The sequence below is a fragment of the Camelina sativa genome, chromosome 3, assembly GCF_000633955.1.
Source record: "Camelina sativa cultivar DH55 chromosome 3, Cs, whole genome shotgun sequence".
Classification (NCBI taxonomy): Eukaryota; Viridiplantae; Streptophyta; class Magnoliopsida; order Brassicales; family Brassicaceae; genus Camelina; species Camelina sativa.
In genome coordinates this window covers 25,461,107-25,483,248 of record NC_025687.1, presented here as the reverse complement: position 1 = coordinate 25,483,248, position 22,142 = coordinate 25,461,107, and the positions used below count along the sequence as shown (strand labels likewise).

The 22,142-nt window shown below is 33.6% G+C and overlaps 2 protein-coding genes, 2 long non-coding RNA genes and 1 pseudogene across 6 annotated transcripts; 2 read left to right on the top strand and 3 right to left on the bottom strand.

Moving 5' to 3' along the window:
- LOC104778081 (4-coumarate--CoA ligase 1) lies at positions 110 to 4,018 on the top strand. 3 transcript variants are annotated; one of them, XM_019243936.1, is made up of 5 exons: positions 117 to 1,202; positions 2,057 to 2,209; positions 2,753 to 3,165; positions 3,448 to 3,550; positions 3,652 to 4,018. In XM_019243936.1, exons 1-5 carry the CDS (start codon positions 315 to 317, stop codon positions 3,763 to 3,765), a joined length of 1,671 nt encoding a protein of 556 aa, XP_019099481.1. In that variant the 5' UTR covers positions 117 to 314; the 3' UTR covers positions 3,766 to 4,018. The 3 variants fall into 3 exon arrangements, with proteins under 3 accessions (XP_010500747.1, XP_019099481.1, XP_010500746.1); XM_010502444.2 differs by lacking the exon at positions 2,057 to 2,209 and adding an exon at positions 1,899 to 1,986 and having other exon boundaries at positions 117 to 1,355; positions 2,841 to 3,165; XM_010502445.2 differs by lacking the exon at positions 2,057 to 2,209 and having other exon boundaries at positions 110 to 1,355.
- LOC104778080 lies at positions 4,203 to 4,797 on the bottom strand. The gene is made up of 2 exons (XR_002037570.1): positions 4,704 to 4,797; positions 4,203 to 4,619 (listed from the first exon to the last, which is right to left on the bottom strand). It is a non-coding gene; the product is annotated as an uncharacterized LOC104778080 (long non-coding RNA).
- On the bottom strand, positions 14,893 to 16,400 carry LOC109132298. Its single transcript, XR_002037569.1, has 2 exons — positions 16,120 to 16,400; positions 14,893 to 15,524 (listed from the first exon to the last, which is right to left on the bottom strand). It is a non-coding gene; the product is annotated as an uncharacterized LOC109132298 (long non-coding RNA).
- Positions 16,569 to 19,551, top strand: LOC104778079 (annotated as a pseudogene).
- Positions 20,186 to 21,081, bottom strand: LOC104779303. The gene is made up of 2 exons (XM_010503660.2): positions 20,680 to 21,081; positions 20,186 to 20,575 (listed from the first exon to the last, which is right to left on the bottom strand). The coding sequence occupies exons 1-2, from the start codon at positions 21,079 to 21,081 to the stop codon at positions 20,372 to 20,374; spliced, it is 606 nt and encodes a 201-aa protein (XP_010501962.1). The 3' UTR covers positions 20,186 to 20,371.

Genomic DNA, 22,142 nt, shown 5'->3' with positions numbered 1-22,142 from the left:
AAAATTAATATTAAAAAAAAATATAAAAAATGGCAGCTTACCAAAACGTGAAAAAAATGAGAACCCATACTCTACTTCGTAATGACAAAATTACCCTCATAATAATCAATAAACTACAAAACTAACATTTTCACCAACCCCACCGTTTTGTTTACTCCGATTGTGTTCTCTATATGAACTCCTCCGACACAACTCAAGTCTCCTTCAGGCCAAAGCCTAAAATATTCACACAGAAAGAAAACTCTTTTCCCTTTTTTTTTTTTTAATATAATCTCTAAAGCTTCAAACAAAAACAAAAGCTCATTTTTATTACAATGGCGCCACAACAAGAAGTGATGGAGAAGAAACAGAGCAACAACGGTGACGTCATATTCCGATCAAAGCTACCTGATATTTACATCCCAAACCACCTCTCTCTCCACGACTACATCTTCCAGAACCTCTCCCAGTTCGCCTCCAAGCCTTGCCTCATCAACGGACCGACCGGCCACGTCTACACTTACTCCGACGTCCACGTCATCTCCCGCCAGATAGCCGCCGGTTTTCACAAACTCGGCGTTAACCAAAACGACGTCGTCATGATCCTCCTCCCTAACTGCCCCGAGTTCGTCCTCTCTTTCCTCGCCGCTTCTTTCCGCGGCGCGACCGCCACCGCCGCCAACCCTTTCTTCACCCCGGCGGAGATCGCCAAACAGGCCAAAGCCTCCAACACCAAACTCATCGTCACCGAGTCTCGCTACGTCGACAAAGTCAAACCCCTCAAAAACGACGACGGTGTCGTCATCGTCTGCATCGACGACAACGAATCCGTCCCGATCCCCGAAGGCTGCCTCCGGTTCACCGAGTTGACTCAGGAGACGACCGAGTCAACAGACGTCAACGACTCGGTGAAGATTTCTCCGGACGACGTGGTGGCGCTTCCATACTCCTCCGGCACGACGGGGCTACCCAAAGGAGTGATGCTGACTCACAAGGGACTGGTCACGAGCGTTGCCCAGCAAGTCGACGGCGAGAACCCGAATCTTTATTTCCACAGCGACGACGTCATACTCTGTGTTTTGCCCATGTTTCATATCTACGCTCTGAACTCGATCATGTTGTGTGGGCTTAGGGTTGGTGCGGCGATTCTGATAATGCCCAAGTTTGAGATTCATCTGCTTTTGGAGCTGATCCAAAGGTGTAAAGTCACGGTGGCTCCGATGGTTCCGCCGATCGTGTTGGCGATTGCGAAGTCGCCGGAGACAGAGAAGTATGATCTGAGTTCGATAAGAGTGGTGAAATCGGGTGCTGCACCGCTTGGTAAAGAGCTTGAAGATGCCGTTAGTGCCAAGTTTCCTAACGCCAAGCTCGGTCAGGTGTGTGTACATGTGTCTCACTTATTATTATTATATTTTTTTCCATTTGTTTTTTTTCGAAAATACGAAATAATATTAAATTAGAAAATCCAATTAATATTTGGAATGGAATCTGATCATAATATAATTTTAACAACAAAATGTATAAATACATTAAAAAAACAAATTTGGTTTATAGCTATGTTTTAGCCTTTTAGGAAAAACAAATTAGGTAAATAAGTAAATAACTATGAATTTTTCATTATGTATATTCTTTTTAGTGAAAAAAATTAATTGTGTACTATATTTTCTAGATAAAATCTTCTTTTATTAATAAGAAAATCTTGCTATTTAATAATATAAGAGTAATGTTATCTAGAGAATAATAACACACAAGAAAATGTTATTTTTGAATTAAAACCTCATTATTATTACAGTGAAAATTGTATGAATAATCTACTGACTTGTATTTTGGCTAATCAGAATTACACATTGTATGTTGATCGTTAAAACTAAAATGTGAAAAGAAGATTTCTGATTTTGGAAATGTTAATACGAGATCAGGGATACGGAATGACAGAAGCAGGTCCAGTGCTAGCAATGTCATTAGGATTCGCTAAAGAGCCGTTTCCAGTGAAATCAGGAGCTTGTGGTACGGTTGTAAGAAACNTCATCTGCTTTTGGAGCTGATCCAAAGGTGTAAAGTCACGGTGGCTCCGATGGTTCCGCCGATCGTGTTGGCGATTGCGAAGTCGCCGGAGACAGAGAAGTATGATCTGAGTTCGATAAGAGTGGTGAAATCGGGTGCTGCACCGCTTGGTAAAGAGCTTGAAGATGCCGTTAGTGCCAAGTTTCCTAACGCCAAGCTCGGTCAGGTGTGTGTACATGTGTCTCACTTATTATTATTATATTTTTTTCCATTTGTTTTTTTTCGAAAATACGAAATAATATTAAATTAGAAAATCCAATTAATATTTGGAATGGAATCTGATCATAATATAATTTTAACAACAAAATGTATAAATACATTAAAAAAACAAATTTGGTTTATAGCTATGTTTTAGCCTTTTAGGAAAAACAAATTAGGTAAATAAGTAAATAACTATGAATTTTTCATTATGTATATTCTTTTTAGTGAAAAAAATTAATTGTGTACTATATTTTCTAGATAAAATCTTCTTTTATTAATAAGAAAATCTTGCTATTTAATAATATAAGAGTAATGTTATCTAGAGAATAATAACACACAAGAAAATGTTATTTTTGAATTAAAACCTCATTATTATTACAGTGAAAATTGTATGAATAATCTACTGACTTGTATTTTGGCTAATCAGAATTACACATTGTATGTTGATCGTTAAAACTAAAATGTGAAAAGAAGATTTCTGATTTTGGAAATGTTAATACGTGATCAGGGATACGGAATGACAGAAGCAGGTCCAGTGCTAGCAATGTCATTAGGATTCGCTAAAGAGCCGTTTCCAGTGAAATCAGGAGCTTGTGGTACGGTTGTAAGAAACGCCGAGATGAAACTCGTCGATCCTGACACCGGAGATTCTCTTTCGAGGAACCAACCGGGCGAGATATGCATCCGTGGTCACCAGATCATGAAAGGATACCTCAACAACCCTGCGGCTACAGCAGAGACCATTGATAAAGACGGTTGGCTCCATACTGGAGATATCGGATTGATCGATGACGATGATGAGCTTTTCATCGTCGATCGATTGAAAGAGCTTATCAAGTACAAAGGTTTTCAAGTGGCTCCGGCTGAGCTAGAGGCTTTGCTCATTAGTCATCCTGACATCACCGATGTTGCCGTTGTCGCGTAAGTTCATATGTTTTAACTTTTAGTATTTCGATTAGTATAATCCAAAATTTGCACTAATCGCCATAATATGTTGTTAAACCAATTACATTGTTGACCAAATCATGTTGTTAGTTCATCAGTTTAAATTTTAGCCTACATCACTAGCTAATCCAAAAAGTAAGTTACTAATATGTTGTTGAACTAACACCTAAAAAAACGAACGTTATGTAAATGTATACACCAAACGCTGTTTCGATATCTAATTACACCTTTTTGTTGTTCTGTGTTGTATAATTATAGAATGAAAGAAGAAGCTGCTGGTGAAGTTCCGGTTGCGTTTGTGGTGAAATCAAAGGATTCAGAGTTATCAGAAGATGACGTCAAACAGTTTGTGTCGAAACAGGTAATAACAATTGAATTACGTATAATGAAAGTTCGTGATTTTTGATTATTGCATGAGAAAATGACAAATATTTAATGTATGAGAATTTGTTTATATAACAGGTTGTGTTTTACAAGAGAATCAACAAAGTATTCTTCAGTGAGTCCATTCCTAAAGCTCCATCAGGAAAGATATTGAGGAAAGATCTCAGGGCAAAATTAACAAATGGGTTGTGATCGATTGATGCTTTAAGACCAAAAAGTAAAAGATGATTTCAAAATGTGTATATACATACAACTGTTTGACCCAACCCAAGATGATTTTGATTTCGTTGTCTTTTGTTGTTGTTGTTGGTCTTGCTTGATTCGTGTAATGAGCCTTTGTGATGAATGTGGTTTCTTTTTGGTTCCATGTAACTTGTGCTGGAGAAAACAGCTACCAGACTTTCTTTATTCATATAATAAAATTACTCGGATGGTATATGCAATACATGGCTTTCAGAGATCTCTGAATTATATGTGCTCTGCTTTTAGTTTAGTAATAAGGGATACTTTAGCACAAGACATTTTCCAAACAACTTATTGAAGCATAAGACTTTGATATCACTGTTCTGTTTCCTTTTTCAGCGAACATAAACCCACAGATTCAATAATTCAAGGTCTCTAAGATAAGGAGCTGAAACTTAAATAACAAATCAATCATCCAAAATATTTAGAAAGTAGAGATCAACTTCTTAAGGGTCTTACATTACACATATTAAAAAAAGTCTCCAGAAACATATCCTTCCACTAGTAGCATATTGTATCCTAGATACTTATTAAGATAACAGATGATGCTTAATCGATGGATAGGCGTGGGACACAAAAGTCAACAAGCAGAACCGTTGGCCCTATGTCCGGCTGCCCTGGGCGACGACCGTTGTGAAAAAACATTCTGCTCAAAGCCACTTTCAGAAATATGAACTTCTGCTTGTACCATATCTTCACTGTTGCGATGTGGACTTTCCATAGATCTTCTCAACTTTAAGAACGATCCCATCTCTAAGCCCAACATAGGTTGCTGGCTCACCTGAGGAACCACAGTAAATTCCCTAACACACAACAAAACAAATGAACAACTATCATTAGATCAAATCATTGTCATCAGATGAATTTAAAGTGTAACAGATACTTACGTCTTGTTGAAGTTCAACGTGTGGACTGAACACATGCAGTTTTGCTCCCACGGGTTGATTCACACACAAGTCACGTACTTGATCCATATTCTTAGGCTAAATGACTTTTCCTTTCATGGAAACGAGAGGAGGTTTGTACGATGATGAAGGCTTTGACAGTGAGCTTGCGCCTGTGTGAGCTAGGAGCATTGTCCACCAAATACTGAGCTGAGTACTCAGTATGGACACTATCCAGCTTAAGTGCAAGCCGTGCAGAGCTGATCAGTTCAGCAGCTACGATAGCTGCAGAAGCAGACTCATCTGCAAAGACAAAAACACAAATGGAATTAGATCAAAATCTGTGAATGTATTTCAATCTTACAAGGGATTAGATCAAAATTTGTTTCAAAACCAAAAAAAAACAGAAAAGAGTTTACCGTGCTCTTGGTCAGGCTCAATCTCTGGCTCGTCGCCGAATTGGAATGCCATTGTGAACTTGGGATCATAGGGTGGGGGTGCCATCTGCAGTTACTTAACCCTGAAAATTTGCAACCGATTTTAGCAAATTAGAGGCATCAACGAAAGAAAGGAATAGTGAAAAGAATACATTTCACCTAAAGAATAACAAGACTAAAAAGCTCATCAAATGTTCACTAATCAGACTGAAAAAGGCAATGCACAAGCAAAATCCATAACTAAAAGCTCTTCACTGTTCACTACTCACCCTGCAAACATGCAATTCACAAGCAAAAATTGAAACAAATCAAAGCAAGCTAAACAATTCCCTAAGAGGTAACACTTTTCACACTGAAAACGAAGAGATTTTTTATCAAAGAGATAGCAAAAAGAAGAAAGTTTCATCAATGACAAAAAGGAAAACAGATGCAAATTAAATATGAGTTTGTGGCTAAACCCAACCAATGTGATAGCTTATTTACCAAAGAATGACCAAGCTAAAAGAGGTTTAAACGCTCTGGCCTAGCTAAAAGCTCATCATTGTTCACTAATCACACTGAAACAGAGTTTTTTTTTTACCAAAGAATGACCAAACTAGCTAATGGAGGACTAAACGCGAAAAAAACTAACTAACTAAAAGCTCCTCATCGTTCACTAATCACACTGAAAAAGGCTGCACAAGCAAAATCTGTAACAAACCCTAATACGTAACTAAAACCCTCCCATTGTTCACTAATCACACTGAAATAGGCAAAAAGAAGACATTTTTATCAAAGAAAAGAAACAGATCAAAGATGAGTTTGTCGCTAAACTGAACCAATGTGATAGCTTCTTTACCAAAGAATGACAAAAAAAAATACAGTAAGGAGGATTAAACTCTAAAACCTAACTAAAAAAGCTCCACATTTGTTCACTAATCATACTAAAATTTAAAGGCAACTCACAAGCAAAAACCGTAGCAAACCAAAGCAAGAGCTAAACAAATTCCAGCTTAGAAGAAGATAAAAACCCTAAAAAGTAACACTGATAGCACTTACAAAGGGGATGCTCACAAAGCAAGTAGCAGAATCAGAGTAATACAACAAAGGCAGCTTGAGGATTCTGAACATTTAGTAAATATATATATACACACAAGAGAACGGGGTTACTCGGGAAAACCCTAAAGAGAGGAGAGGACAGATGTCGTAATCCTGTGTCATCAAGCGTATCAAGGGCTACGAAATCGCAACTTTTTCTCCTCCGTACGAAGCTTTTGCATTCATGATGATTCATCACTCTCTCTCTCTCTGCTCTGCGTTTTTTTGTTTTTTGGTTTCTTGTCGTTTTCCAAATTTGGAGATGATCGTCGTGCATCAGACGACGTCGCTTCAAAATTGGGCTTCATCAGTAGCCAGCCCAAGTTTCTATTTTCCTTTTCTAAACTGGGGGGACTGGGGAGAGACTTCACAAAAACCCCAATACGGTTTCATGTAAATTAGTACGGGAGAAAATAACACATTTTTTATTTCAAAAAAATTAAACATTTTGGATTAATGCAATTGGAGCTACGTAGCAGAAATAATAATAAACACCATTAACAACAACAAGACATTTTATCAAAGACAAAGCTAATCGACCCCCAAGAATGAAGCCATCATCAACACCATAACCAAAGATGATTTCGTTGTCTTTCGTAACAAGGTGATCGTGAGAAGTCTTGTTAATTTTCTTATTTGGTACAAAGGTCTCTTTGCTTATGTTTTTAAGATGGGCAAATGAAAAAAAAAAAAAAAAAAAGAGATGACAAAATATGCGTTGTATATATTAAAAAGGTTTAATTAACGTTTTGTAAAATATTAGAAGATCACTAATGTTACTTTCTTAAACTATAAAAATGGAATTTTAAATTCAGAAAAAATTAGAGAAATTCCTTTAAATACCACTAAAAAAGTTTTTTTTTTCCAAAATGCCACAATTTTTTTTTTCCAAAATTACCACAAACACAAAAAATTGATTTTTAAGGATGTATAATTTTCTTTTTTATGTTTGGGTTGACACATTTAGTTTTAGCATATAGTTTTTAGGGGTATGGTTTAATATTTAGAATTTAAGAATTAGTTTTTAGTATTAGAACTTTAGTTCAATTATGTGGTATTTTTGGAAAAAGTACATTTTAGTGGTATTTTTAAGAAAAAAAAAACTAAATTGTGGTATTTTTAGAATAAAAACCTATTTTAATGATATTTATGACAATTGTCCAACAAATTAGCATTGTAAATACATAATTTACCAGTAGAACTGTAGAACAATAGATTTTTAAAAAAATTTGGGGTCTCTCCCAATATTTTGCATAATAGTAAATCGGCCCAAATCTTTAGTTATTCAACAGATCACCCTAGGTATTTAGATATTAAGGAAATTGTCCAAAGTTTATTGGTATTTATACATTTACCCCAGATCTTCTAATTCCCCGGTTCTTTTGATATTTATGTTGTTGCCCTAGACTTTTGGAATTGAAGCAAACGCACCCGATCTTTTGGAATTGAACCCAAGTATTATCAGTCTTCCCATGTTGCAGTGCTAGCTATTGATGATGGTTTCATAGACCTTTTCATTCTCCGATTATGCAACTGAAGAAGCCAAGTGTAATACATGTTTTCACTTTTCAGAGATATGTAATTTATTTGTGCTCTCCTTTTAGCTTAATATCAAGGGATACTATAACGACAAGACATTTTCCCAACAACTATCCAAGTTTGCATAGACATTTTTACTTTGTATCTTGTTTTTAATCTCTGTTATCTTCTATAATAAAATTAATGTTAAATAGCTTATATATGATTAATTTGAACTTTATTTTATATAATAAAATTAATGTTAAATAGCTTATATGATTAACATGCATTATCTCTTATTAAATAGGTATGAGATATAGTATAAATTGTATTTGACATGCTTGATGAGGTCCAAGACTCTAACGTAGCCAGTGGAGACGTTCATATGCTGCACCTAGATGGCTACTGTGAGAATGATGATTCTCTCTTATATTCATTCAGGTTGGAGATGATTGCGGGCAATATGCTCTTTCCCTTCAACTTCAAGTCATATCTCTTCTTAGAGACATAATTGAAGTGGCGGGTCTTAATCTTCATCTTTCTTCCAAGACCATCCATTGCAGTTTGCAGATACTATAATCTACTTTTCAAATTCTTCTTCTTTTTTTTTTATATGCGCTTGTTGGTTGTATTGGTTTAGTAGTGTATGAATACTTCTGAATCAAGTTGAAAGCTTTATAGAAAATTACTAGAATTTAGACCCGCGAGATTTTAATTTTTTTAATCAATATAAGTATTGAGCTCAAATATAATTATTCAAACTTTTGAGTATAATCTATATAAACACTAAACTTACTTTACTAAGTGATAAATTGTTGAAGATAATATTTCTTTGTTATATCTATTTGCGTAAGATTTTATTTAATTTTTTTATCAATAAGAATCATTGAATATAAATACAATTATTTCAAGATCTATCTTAACATTTTTGAAGTACATTTTTGTGTCATCCTATTTTAATCTTTGTATCCAAACAAGTTTCAACTAAATTCTCTACAATCCTTGCAACCAAACACAATCATTTCCTTATATGCTAATATTAATTTCCTAAAATATAGCTACCTAATTTAAATCAATATCTGTACTATTAATTGGGGAGTACAAAACAAGATTTTGGAAAAAAAAAACATATCATATATCCATGTTGCCAAACAGGTCTAATTGCTTATATAATAAAAAATAAAAAATAAACAATATATGGTAAACAAAAACTGTTATTCAAAAATCTAATATTTATGGAAATAATAATTACGAAATTAATTATAAAATTAAAATTACCCGATATTTTTGGAAATGGTTTAAAGTTGTTACCATAAAAGCAAATTGTTAAATTTGAAATTGTATATATATAACGTAAATGGTTCAAGATTTTAAGATATTTATAGAAATCTAATTTAATTTTTGAATATGATCTTTTATTTTAGATTTTTAAATTTTTCTTAACCAAAAAAACTATGTTAATTAATTCATCTTAATACATATGGAAAAAACAGAAAAATATGAAAACCTTAGTATATATTTACTATATATCTATACTATTAAAAGGGAAATATTTTTAATTAAGTAGACATAGAGTTAGAGAATATTACATGTAATGCCAATAGATTAAGCCTTGAAAACGCGCGGATCTCGGATTGACCCAGAATATTTGTATTCGGATTGTGTATAATGTGATTGAAAGAATTAATTATAAATGCGTATACAAACAGATTTTTTCAAAAAATGAATTTAATCAATTTGTTTGAAATATAAGGAAATCATAATTTAATTTTGAAGCCATATAAATAGAACCGATAATTACTCAATATCTTTGAAAGTTAATTAAAGTTTGGTTCCATAATAATCAAAGAATTAAAATCGAAAATTATATATATATATGTAAACATATTTGATTTGGTTTTATATTGTGAGATATTTACGGAAATAACAATCAATTTAATAAAATTAGATTAAAATAAATAATTATTTAGTTTAGATTTTGCAATATTTCCTAAACGAAATTTAAGTAATTAATCATGATTAGTAAAGATAGAAAGAATTAAAAATCGAAATTTTATATATGTAAAAAAAAATTGATTATATATTAAAATATATAGAAAAGTGTATGTAGAGTCTCACATTGGCTAAATATATTTATACTATTAAAAGAGAAATATTTTTCAATATATAGTCATAAAGTTCTCTATTATTAAATGTAATGTCATTCAAGTTAGAAAAAAAAACAGAGAAAATAGTAGTTTGGTCAAAATAAAAACTAAAAAACCCGCGGATCCTAAAGTGACCCGGTTCGTTTGTAGTCGGGTTAAATAAAAAATATGCGGATCCTATGCTATCCGGTTTGAAAAGATTCCGATCCTATCCAGCGGGGGAAAATAATAATACTAACTACAAGTATATTTAATCCCTATAATCACTCAAACTATTTAATGCATTTAAATGAAACTATCCAATTACAAAGAACTAATTGAAAATTCAAATTTATAAAAAACAAATTTGTTACTATCAAAATCGGGCAATTAAATTTAAACTTACATATGTAAACATATTTAATTTATTTATATATTTTTAGATAAATTATGATTTTCTTTTCTTTTCCTAAAATCTATATACCAAACTTAAATGAACGAAATCTAAAATAATGACGAATATCTTTTTGTGTTAATATATTAAAAAAAATTGTGTTAGGAAACCCTAACTAATCTAATCACTATATAAGACGTATCAAACTCTTACATTTCATTCATTCACAAAAATGTTTTCGAGCATCAAAGTTTTGAGTTTTTGATTTTTCTAACTTTTATTTTTCATATTGGTTTTAAGTGTTTCAGACTTTCAGATTTGGAACTCTTCAGAAACATGTGAAATATAAAAGTCAAGATTGTAAAACTTTTAAAATAGTGGTGCAGGTTAAAGGATCAAATATTTCTAATCGATTTTCTCTTATCATTCTTTTTGATTTTGTTTTTTGTTTTTTATATGTTAGTACATATATACATTAACTATAATAGTGTATTATTTTTATGCTCCATGATTATATTGTTACATGTTGTCTATTAGGTGAATTGAAAGTAAGGATTTTGAAGCATGTAATGGAGTAAACCTATCAAGGAAAAGTGTACAAAGCAATAGACGAAGAAACTATAATCTACTGAATTTTGTTTTTTTTCATTTTCAAGAGTCTGAGACACTGTAATTAGTTGAGTTGTATAGGTTTATATTATGGATCTCTATTATTATAGTATTTGCATGTTCTTAAGCGGAAAAGGTTTAGAACAAATTTCAAGCGTTAATATATATTTTCTAACAAATTGCTTGCAAACTGGAGGATGATTTCGATCTTGGTTCATGAAAGTTCTCGGTATACTTTGAAAGCAAGAGATCTTAGAAGGGTGCAAAATTCTAATTTTAAAATTAGAATGATCAAAACTATTTCTCTTTTGTGAACTTTGTTTAAATTAGGGGTTTACATGAAAAAAACATGAGGGACTAAAACTGAAATTGGTAAGAGCCATTTGGAATTATTTTAGTTTCGGATTGACACTTTTCATTTTTTTCTTTACTTTACTTAAAATTTGTAATGAATTTAGAGACATCAAACATGAAATTTGACTTATATATTCCGCCTTCTCATTATTATTCACTTTTTCTGAACACAAATATAGTTCATAATATATTTCTATATCATATAATAAAACAATATTACAAAATTAGTTGACTTTTTATTCTTATTATTTTATGTCTCGTTCATCTATATTGCATTACGTTTCTTAGTTTTTAAAATTTAATATTGTAAAACACACTTTAATGTTTTTTTTAAAAACATGTTACATATAACATTGTAAACGTCGATATAATTCAAAAATAAAATAATATTTTTGAGGACAATAAATAGATAAATTAAGCCAAAATAAAATATTATGGTTTGATATGATAATTATTTATAATATGTTCTAAAGGTATATCATTATATATATAGGTGAGAGTTTATGTTGCTTTTAATTATAAATAGTAAGGATCACAAAATTTCATTTGGTTGCTTTGTGGTTATTTTCAGTTTTGGGAATTCTTGATCACAAATATTTTGGAGTGGATGTAATTATTTGATCGGTTTATTAAAAGATAATTAATAAACTAATTTACAAACACAGTAACCACCATCAACATTATGCACAAAAAAGGGTATATTGTTTTTCTTATGAGAATTCTGTGTTTTTGTAAATATTATTTGTAGACAAAAAATCTTAAATTAATTTTAATATTATTTTTAAGAAACAGTTGAGAACTTTATAACATAATCCCAAATGGTATTTTGGTAATTTTTGTATTCGTTCCATCCCGTTTCCAATCGAGAATATTTTTTTTGTCTAATATCGGAAATGTCATATATCGAGAATCTTCACTATTGGAAATGCATTCTCTATACAACTAGAATTCAGGTACAAGACGAAACATGAATTACATCCACTCTGAAATATTTGTATCAAACATGTTTTAATTATTTATATATTTTCTTACATACACTCTTATGTTTTTTTTTTAAAACAAAAGTTGTAATATAAATGTTATATCAAGTCATTATTTTGGGTACTCGATGTAGTAATCGGTTCTCAAATTTGTAACCCGCACCGACCCGAAGCCAATAGTACCCGAACTAAACCGAACCTATATATTGAAAAATACCTAATAGGTTCTATTTTTCTAAACCCGTTTAACCAAACTTGATCGGGTAATATCCCAACCTGAACGGATTATCCGAAGGTCCAATCCTACTAAAAATAGGTTTGCAAAAATATTATGTATATACATTAAATATTGCAAATCTGATTACAAATTTAGTTTTTGAAATTAACCCCGCACGTACGTGCGGATCAAAACCTAGTGTTAAATTAAAATATAATTCTCCTTTCACTTTTATTTAATCTTATATTTAAGTTTTTAATTACTATTTAAAAATAAAGTTAATAGAATATTTAGATTTTTTCATCATATTATGTGATTTGAATTTTTATAAACGGATATTTATTTTATTTTATTTTATTTGAAGTACATTTTTGTGCCATCACTTTTTGTTTACTTCGGGTCGGGTTTTAAGCAAAATTATAACCGCTTCAATTATTTGGATCCTACTTAATATGCTGAATATTTTGGGACGATTTGTTATTAATTACATACCTATAATATAGCAACCAATCAATGCTCATTGCAACTTAGGAAATATCTAATTTGCATTTTATAAACTTAGGAAATATCTAATTTGCAATCTAGAATTTTTAGGGCCGAGTTTGACAAAAAAAATTAATAGAACAAATTCTGTAATCACATCCCTATAATATAACAACTAATTCAAATTAATAAACATCTTAGGAAAGATCAACTATTAATTAAGTAATGAACTCATGCATAATCAACTACATTTTATATCAAAAAAAATAATTATATTTTATATCAAAAAAATAATAGATTCATGTTGTACCACGGGGTAAAACCTAGTTAAAAGATAAATTTGTATAAAGACTGCACTTATTTTACTAATCTATATATATGTCATATATTGTCTAGTGTCGAAATAATGTTTTTCGGACAAATCAACAATATATCACGTGATAACAAAAAATGACTTAAGAACCTCACTGGAAAAGTGAACAATATTGTGACCTTTTATCCTTAGAAGAGTTCATTCTATAATCATATCCCATGAAAACTTCTTTTTAAAAGTTCTCATGTCGAATGTCGATTGTTGACCTAATTATAGAGACCATTTAAACATATTGATATCCCACATTAAATGCAAATATACAAAGTTCGATGAACAATTTTAATGCTATATCGCTACAATGTGGTTGTCGAAGTGCATCATCTGCCATAATAGAACTTCGACCAAGTCAAGAATGTCTAAATGGGGAAACGTTTAAACCTGACAATTAATATCCATTCACTAAAAAACATGTTCACACTAAAATTGATTTTTTTAAGATGTTCATTTTTTCTATATTTTCTGACCATTGATTTTGTTTTTTTAGATGGATTATCTTTTCCAAATTATTTTTCATAGTTTTCCAAAAAAAAATGTGATCCTTACAATATCTTTGTTTTAGATTAAAAATTGTAAATTGAGTTAAGTAATTAATTTTTTTTTGTCATCATTAAATCGACAAGACCAATCTCTACTACGCAGGGTAATACGACTTAGTGGAGTCGAACTCTGGTGGGTTCGGTTCGGTCGTAGAAGTGGTGCTGTAACCACTTGACTAAAGATATTTCCCTATTTTTTTATTTTTTATAAGTGAAATTTAATAATAAATCTTTGTAGTATATGTTTCTTAGAACTAATGTTCCACTTCAATTTTATTTTTCTGTTTAGATTTTTATAAATACAATTGCATAAATTGTTTTTTTACTCCACCATGCATTAAAATCTTACTTCCATTCTAAAACTCATTAACTCATTATAAATGTTGGAATATGATCATTTGTTGGTTATAATTTGAATAATAACACTATTACTATAACAAATTCATAGTATTATTTTTAATATTTTAAAATTTTCATTTATTTTACTTGATTTATTTATATATATTTATTATTTACTAAAAAAATTTATGGTATTGTTTATACTATTTTAAAATTTACTTAATTTTATTTAATTCGTTTTTATTTATTTTTAAGTATTATTAATTATAAATAATAAATAAGCAATTAATGATTATTTAAAATAGTATTTTTAATGCAAAAACAAAAAAAAAATATTGATTAGGTGGATGATGATGTAGAGGAAGGAGAAGAGAGAAAAGTTAACTTTATATATATAGATTCAATTATACAATTAATTCATATAATATCATAATTAGGAAAATTGTACATTAAAATTAGTCATATAATATCATAGTTTCCATTTGGCTTTCATATAAATGTAATAGAACAATCTAACAAGTTATATAAAGTGGAACCATACCCCTATATATAATTAATATCAAGAAGAAAAAACAAAAGTATTTATTAAAAAGGAGAATTTTTTAATATTTTAGTGTGAAAAAAGGAAACCCTAATCAGAAAGAAAAGGAAATCCTAATCCTAATCCTAAGAGCATGGCCATTGCACATCCTCAAATGAGAGTCTCTATCTTTTAATAATATTAAAAATAGTATTAATCTCTTCACACCTTTGTTTTTAATTTTTGTCCTCCCATTAGTCATCTTTGGGTGTCTAATTTTTTTTAAAAACATGTGTTTAAAGTCTAACATCCATACTTAATAGTTAGGAAAATGTAAAGAAGACACACAACAATAATCACAGGAGATGCAGCTCTCGACATTTGCCAAAAGAGGGTGATCTTTAAATGTATAGGAGATGAAGAACGCCAAGATATCAAAAGGAGATGTGGAGGCTCGTGGAAGCTAGTTTGAAACTTCTTGCTAGCTGGTGAGTTTGGTTGCAGGCGGGAGAAATCACAAGCACTTGCAGGTCCTGGTCATAGCATTGCCGTGACATCAAAGTTGCAGGCGAGAGAAATCACAAGCACTTGCAGGTCCTGGTCATAGCATTGTCGTGACATCAAAGGGTGTTGACTTCACCAGAGCTGCAGAAGCAAAACTGGACACTGGTAAAGGAGAAGAGGCAAATCAAGACTGTTTTAACTAAGCTTTGTACAATGTAAAAACAAAACTCCTAAAGTGAGAGAATTTACACACCTCTGTTATGAACAAAGAAACAAACGAAACTGAAGACAAAACAAAAGAAGAACAAAACCTCAAGTTATAAAGCAGACACTCGCCCATGCTTCTTCTCGGATTTCCTGGGAAGACAAGAAAGACAAATAGTTTAAACAAGAACTAAACAATACAAATAACAGAACCAAACAAAAGGCAATTAAACATAACCAAACAATACTTAAAACTGAACCAAACAAGATTCAAAGTAGACTTAAAACAAGAACCAACTGAACATCACTCAACTCTTTTCTCTTTTCCATTAGACTTAATATTGTAAACTAAAACATAGGATTTCATAGAAACAATTCAGAGACAAGAACCAAACATAGTGATAAACAAGAAAGAAACAAGAACCATGGTCGTACGTTTTCTTTGTCAATGCAAAGCGAAAAAGTTGTTTCTCTACAAAATCAAGTACAAAATCCACTAGATGTGCAAAACTGAAATCTACAAATAGATAATAGATTATAATGAAACTGAAACCGTATAGTGATAATCACTCACACCAACAGAAGATTAAAAAACTTGTACGCATGCATTACCACTACAAGGATCAAAGTCACAATCAAACGAAACAGAAATTAATCGCAATTGAATGTTGAACAAGGTTGCAGGATAGTAGAGATAAATACATAATAAACCCAGAAATAAAAAAAAAAAAACCGATCAAAACAAAACCTGAGTTCGGCTAAGGAGAATCGATCTCTAGGTCTCAAGAAAGAAAGCCACATGATTTGTTCAAATCAATCCTTTGAAAGTTCTTTTCTGGATCATCCTTCACTCTCGAGAAAACCCCAATTCCATGATCCTTGATTTTGATAAATCGATTTATGCGAATAGTTTTTTCTTGTTCGTATCGGGAGAGAGGAGCTAATGAAGAAAAGGAAAAGGAAAAACAAAACAAAACAGAACGTATCCAATGAATTATTGACACGTTTCGGTGTCTCCAATGAATTATCTAAAAGGGTTTGGGCAGAGACCTGTGTCTCTTGATAATTACGATTAAAACATTATTTTTTAAAAAATTTATTATTTAAAAAACAAGAGACATCCCAAAGGTATAACCAATGGGCTTGCTCTAATAAATTCTTCTTTCTTCTTTCTTCTATATCTAAATTGATCTTAATTACGATACGAAGCAAACAAAACACTAAACGCTCTTCCTTAGTTCCTTAATTCAACTGCTTCTTCTTCTTTTCTTCTTTATTCTTTAGTTCTAACGATTCGTGTTCTTAGTTCAACTTCTTCATAATCTGGGTTTGTGATTGGTTGTTTCAAAGATGAAATCGGAGTATGATAGATTCATCCCGAACCGTTCAGCGATGGATTTTGAATACGCGCAGTTCCAATTAATGGAAGGAAGGAGGCTGGAAGAAGAAGAAGCCAAGGTAACTGATTTTTCAAGGCTTGCCTATAGAAAGCAATTGGCAGAGGTTCTTGGTTTGAATCGGAAACGCATCCTCGCCTTCAGGAACAAGCCTCCTTCACCAACTCGTCGCTACTCCTCCTCTGACCACCACCAACCTAAACCACTCCTAGAGCCTCGCAGACGACGCATTCCTCCGGATCCCGATAGAAAGCTGGACGCGGTGGACATTGTTGATGACTTGTATCTAAACTTGCTTGATTGGGGGCAGTGCTAATCTCTTAGCCATAGCTTTGGGTAACACTGTTTATCTCTGGGATGCTTCCACTGCCTCTGTTTCTCATCTTGTGACTGTTGACGAAGACGACCAAGGACCCGTCACGAGTGTCAACTGAGAACATTCCAAGCGTGTGAGTGTGACGACGGCAACTCGAGAGTAGCGTCACTGGCTTGGAACAACCACATCCTCTCAACGGGAAGATTCAATGGAAGGATCATCAACAACGATCGATGTGCGTATCAGATCACATGTCGTGGCAACTTACAAAGGTCACACTCGAGAGGTTTGTGGTCTCAGGTGGTCACCATCTGGTCAGAGACTAGCTAGTGGTGGCGACGACAATTTGGTACACATATGTTCCAGTTCCCTATGGCTGCACAGGCTCAGGGTGTAAAAACAAGATGCAGGCAGTAATGAAAAGAACTACTTTTCTTATTAAGAATCTCTTAAACAACCTTACAAGGAATGTTTAATCAGTTTTACACACAGCTAAACTAGCTTGTCTTGTCACTGACCAATTCTTAATCTACTCAATAAACCCAAAAGAACCTAAAAGCTTATTTTGCTAAAGACTCCAAGTAAATCCTCAAACGGCCAAACAACATGTTTACCTTGATAAAACAATATATAGGATACATCCCATGACCTATTTCCCTAATATGGATAATGCCAAATCTTCTTTGTAGACATGCATATATCTTGTGCTCCAATCAAGGAATCTCCAATAATAAAGCCACGTCACCAAAAGTCCTTTGCTGCTGGGAAGAGCGAACCACTCTTCCAGAATTGTACATACCAGCATTGTAGTACTCAAAAACCTTCATGCTTACACAGGGGACATACTTCTGCGGCTAAAGCTCTCTCCTGGTCTCCGTTCCAGAGCAATCTGCTTGCAACTGGCGGTGACGAGACGATTAAGTTCTGGAACACCCTGACTGGGGCTTGCTTGAATTTGGTAGACACTGCCTCCCAAGTTTCTTCCTTGTTATGGAGCACCAAGGAAAGAGAGTTGCTTAGCTCACATGGGAATCAGCTTACCCTCTGGAACTACCCATCCATGGCCAAAATTACTGAGCTCTCCTCCGGTCATAGATCAAGAGTTCTGTGTATGGCTCAGAGTCCCGATGGTTGTACCGTAGCTTCTGCAGCAGGAGATGAGTCTCTCTGCTTCTGGAATGTTTTTGGAGTACCAGAGACCGCCAAAAAACCTGCTCCAACCAGAGTTCATGAGCCGTTTTCTCACTCTCACGTGCATCTTATTCGGTAAATCCTTTTTTTGGTTCGAGAAAAACAGAGGTTAAGACGAGTACAACCTCTGTTTCGGTTACTAAAGACTTGTCTGAATCTTCTTAGTCTACTTTATAGAAAATTATTCTTTGGTTTATTAGAGTTGGTGAAGTTGATGGTGTTTCATTAGATCATTTACTTTGAAATTTAGGTATGATTTTCAATAGGGTGTTACATGCAAATTATGAAGTATGTACTGTGTTGAGGGGAAATGTGTTAACTGTTATTGTTAAAAGTTTGTGACTTTTTTTTTGGGTTCTGAGCTAACAAGGTTAGACGCCTGATGGTTGAATTGGTTGTTTTCTATATGAGTTATATGACAAAATTGTGGTATAAGTAAATGATAAATTTTTCTCTGTATTGGAAACTGGTAGGGATGATTGTTACATCTGCTCTGATCATATGGAAAGCTTTGATGTGTGTCACTGGAAGTTAATCTCCTGTGGTGGTTGTTCTTTCTGGAAGCATGGAACCTGGGTTCAAGAGGTATGGTGCAAGTCCCCTTGGTTTTCTGCTATTACGTTGCAACAATGATTCTGCAATAATTCTCACATGACCATACGATATTTCCTGAAATGTAAATACTTTGAGAAAACCAGAGTGAAGTCTTTTTAATAGTAAACATAAAATTGGTGTAGCGTCTCCAAAGGCCTCGGGTGGACTTGGACTTAGAAGTTTGAAGAATTGGAATCAAGTTTTTGGGCTCAAACTGATTCGTCTGCTTTTCTCTCAAGTTAGTTCTCTTTGGGTTTCATGGGTTAAAAATCACTTGATAAGGGGTAGAAGCTTCTGGACGGCAGATTTCAGACTCTCTGGAAGATGGATTTGGAGGCGTTTGATAAAGCTCCGGTTACTAGCAAGGCTTTTTATTTACTGCGAGATTGTATCAGGCAAGGATTCATATATCTGGCATGATAACTGGACCGGTTTAGGCCCCCTGATTGAGATTATTGGAGAGAATGGACCGAGGGTACCTGGTATTGGTCTACTTAGTAAAGTAGCTCAAGCTGCAGTCAATGGGAGTTGGTCTTTACCGCGTGGGAGGAACCCTCTGGTGCAGCTCCTCAGATCATGCCTCCAGGAACACTCGCCTCCGGCTATTGGGATGGGCAATGATGCTTTTATGGAAGCTAACTTCGGATCAAACTCAGGGTACGTTCTCCTTATTGAGATTTGAGAACCTGGAGGCATTTGAACCGCAAGGTCCATTGGCTTCATGGCATACTCAGATATGGTTAAAAGAAAGAATACCGAAGATGGCATTCTTGGCTTGGCTCACCGCGCTCAACAGATTAACGACAAGGGACAGACTTAGAAGTTGGAATTTGCAGATTCCGGCTAATTGTCTGCTTTGTCTCACTGGGGAGGAATCAAGGGATCATTTACAGATGAAAACATTGCAGAATCGGATCAGTGCACTTCAGAGCCAGAAGCTGTGAGGAAGAAACCGATGCAAACAATAAAGAACAAACTTGATATTTGAAACTAGCTGCAAGGTTGTTCCTGGTGGGTAGCCTATGGTTGGAAATTAGGGTTTAGTAGGATCTATATGTGTTATTAGGTTTTAGTGTTAGTAGAAAAATAATTCTACGCTTGCTTCTGTTATCTTCCTTCTACATTTTTGAGCTCTTTGTTTAAAGGAAGGGGGGCTCATAGGTAGTGCTTATTTGTACACACCGCTATGCAGAATTGTTTTGTTTCTTCTGTGTTACTGAAACTGAGGATAACTGTCTCTTTAGTGCAGAAATGGACCATGAAAAAACTAAAACACACAATTCAAGGTCTCAAAGATAAGGAGCTGAAACTTAAAATAACAAAGCGATCATCCATAATATGTCTTTAGAAAGTAGAGAGATCAACATCTTAAGGGTCTTACATATTTTTTCAAAAAGTCTCCACAAACATATTCTTCCACTAGATACTTATTAAGATAACAAATGATGCTTAGTCGATGGATAGGAGTGGGACACAATAGTCAACAAGTAGATATGATGGCCCTATGTTAAAAAGCCCGGCTCTCCGTCCAGAGACTGCTGCACAAACCACCTGCTCATAGCCACTTTCAGGATTGTAAATTTCTGCTTGTGCCATATCTTCACTGTTGCAATGTCCTTTCCTTGGATCTTCTCCACTCCAAGAATTATCCCATCTCTAAGACCAACATAGCTGGCTGGTTCACCAGTCGGGCCACAGTAAATTCCCTACCACGCATCAAAACAAATATTATAAATCAAATGTTTGTCATATATCTTCCTCTCTCTCATATATTTTATATTGAATTCTAAAGTCTAACAGTAACAGATACCTGAAGTTCAAGGTGTGGATTCAACACATGCAGTTTTGCTCCCAATGGTTGATGCACAACCAAGTCAAGCATGTCAACCACTTCCTCCAAATTCTTAGGCACAACCACTTTTCCTTTCATGGTAACGAGAGCAGGCTTGTACGATGATGGGGGCTTCGACACAGATCCCAACTGTGGCCAATCTTCAGCTTTCGGTATGCCGTTCTTTAACGCAAACTCAAGGCAGCCTTTGACAGTGAGCTTGTGCCCGTGTGAGCCAGCAGCATTGTCCACCAAATACTGAGCTGAGTACTCAGTATGGACACTATCCAGCTTAAGTTTAAGGCGTGTAGAGCTGATCAGATCAGCAGCTACGATAGCAGCAGAAACAGATTCATCTGCAAAGACAAAATGATATATCATGATATAAGTGTGCTTAAGTTTAACCATGATATAAGTGTGCTTTTAGAGTCTTTTGATTTGTTTTCTAGGATGTTTTTATGTCTTTATATATTTTCTAGGATTTTGGCATGGATAGAGCGAAATGAAGCAATTTGAATTGTTTTGGAGCATTTAACTGGAGGAAATCAATTTGGAGTATGATCCTATGAAGAGCGTCGACCGACACCAAAGGAGCATGGGTCGACACCAAGCTGATCCGACACAAGACTTCAAAATTGGAAGTTTTACAAAAGTTGCCCGAAGTTTTCCATATTTGCATCATTGGTCCTTGACGTGTTTTAGGACATATATATATAGTTTTTGAGTTTTAGAAACCCTTAAATTTTATTCTAGCAAGTTTTATTTTCTGCAAACCTGTGAGATTTTGAGAGCTTTTGGGAGAGAGAGATCTGAACTACTTTGAGAGAAGAATTCCTAAACTTCCTCTTTTACTCTTTTAATTTCAATTGCTTATTATTCAGAATTATGTTTTGTTCTTAATTGAATATGTCTGAGTAGTTTGCTTGTTAGATTCAGGGTTTTTCACAGGGATTTTATGATTTATTAGATCTGTTTATTTAAAATTCATTATCTTTCTAGATCTTCATCATAAGTTGTTCTCATATTAATTCTTGATTGATCACCTAGAATTAATACCTTAAGAAAATAAATTGATATGAGAATATAATTGATTTTTCTGATAAAATCTATTGAGTATTCTAGAGTTCTTGTAGAATTCGACCCCTAAGTATTGCAGTGACCTCTTAATTTGAGAGAGTAGCTCTAGGGTTTAATTTGACTATATCAAATTTTGGCGCCGTTGCCGGGGACTCTTTAATCTACCATTAGATTTGAGTTTTTAATTTCGTCCAAATTTTTCTTTTTATTTTTTTTACTTACACGTTTTTGTTTTTCTTCTCTTTGGTGTTTCAGGTGCATGCCTCCTAGACCTCACACAAGGAGCAACAAGACTTGTCCTACGATGAAGCTTTCGAACCAAGAGCTAGGAAAACTTGAGTGTGAGAACCGAAAGCAGCCAAATA

Coding starts and splice junctions, on each gene's coding strand:
- LOC104778081 (XM_010502445.2), top strand. CDS start 315: ATGGCGCCACAACAAGAAGTGATGGAGAAGAAACAGAGCAACAACGGT. Junction 1,356..2,752: donor CTAACGCCAAGCTCGGTCAG/GTGTGTGTACAT, acceptor ATACGTGATCAG/GGATACGGAATGACAGAAGC. Junction 3,166..3,447: donor ACCGATGTTGCCGTTGTCGC/GTAAGTTCATAT, acceptor GTATAATTATAG/AATGAAAGAAGAAGCTGCTG.
- LOC104779303 (XM_010503660.2), bottom strand. CDS start 21,081: ATGATATATCATTTTGTCTTTGCAGATGAATCTGTTTCTGCTGCTATC. Junction 20,576..20,679: donor ATCCACACCTTGAACTTCAG/GTATCTGTTACT, acceptor GATGCGTGGTAG/GGAATTTACTGTGGCCCGAC.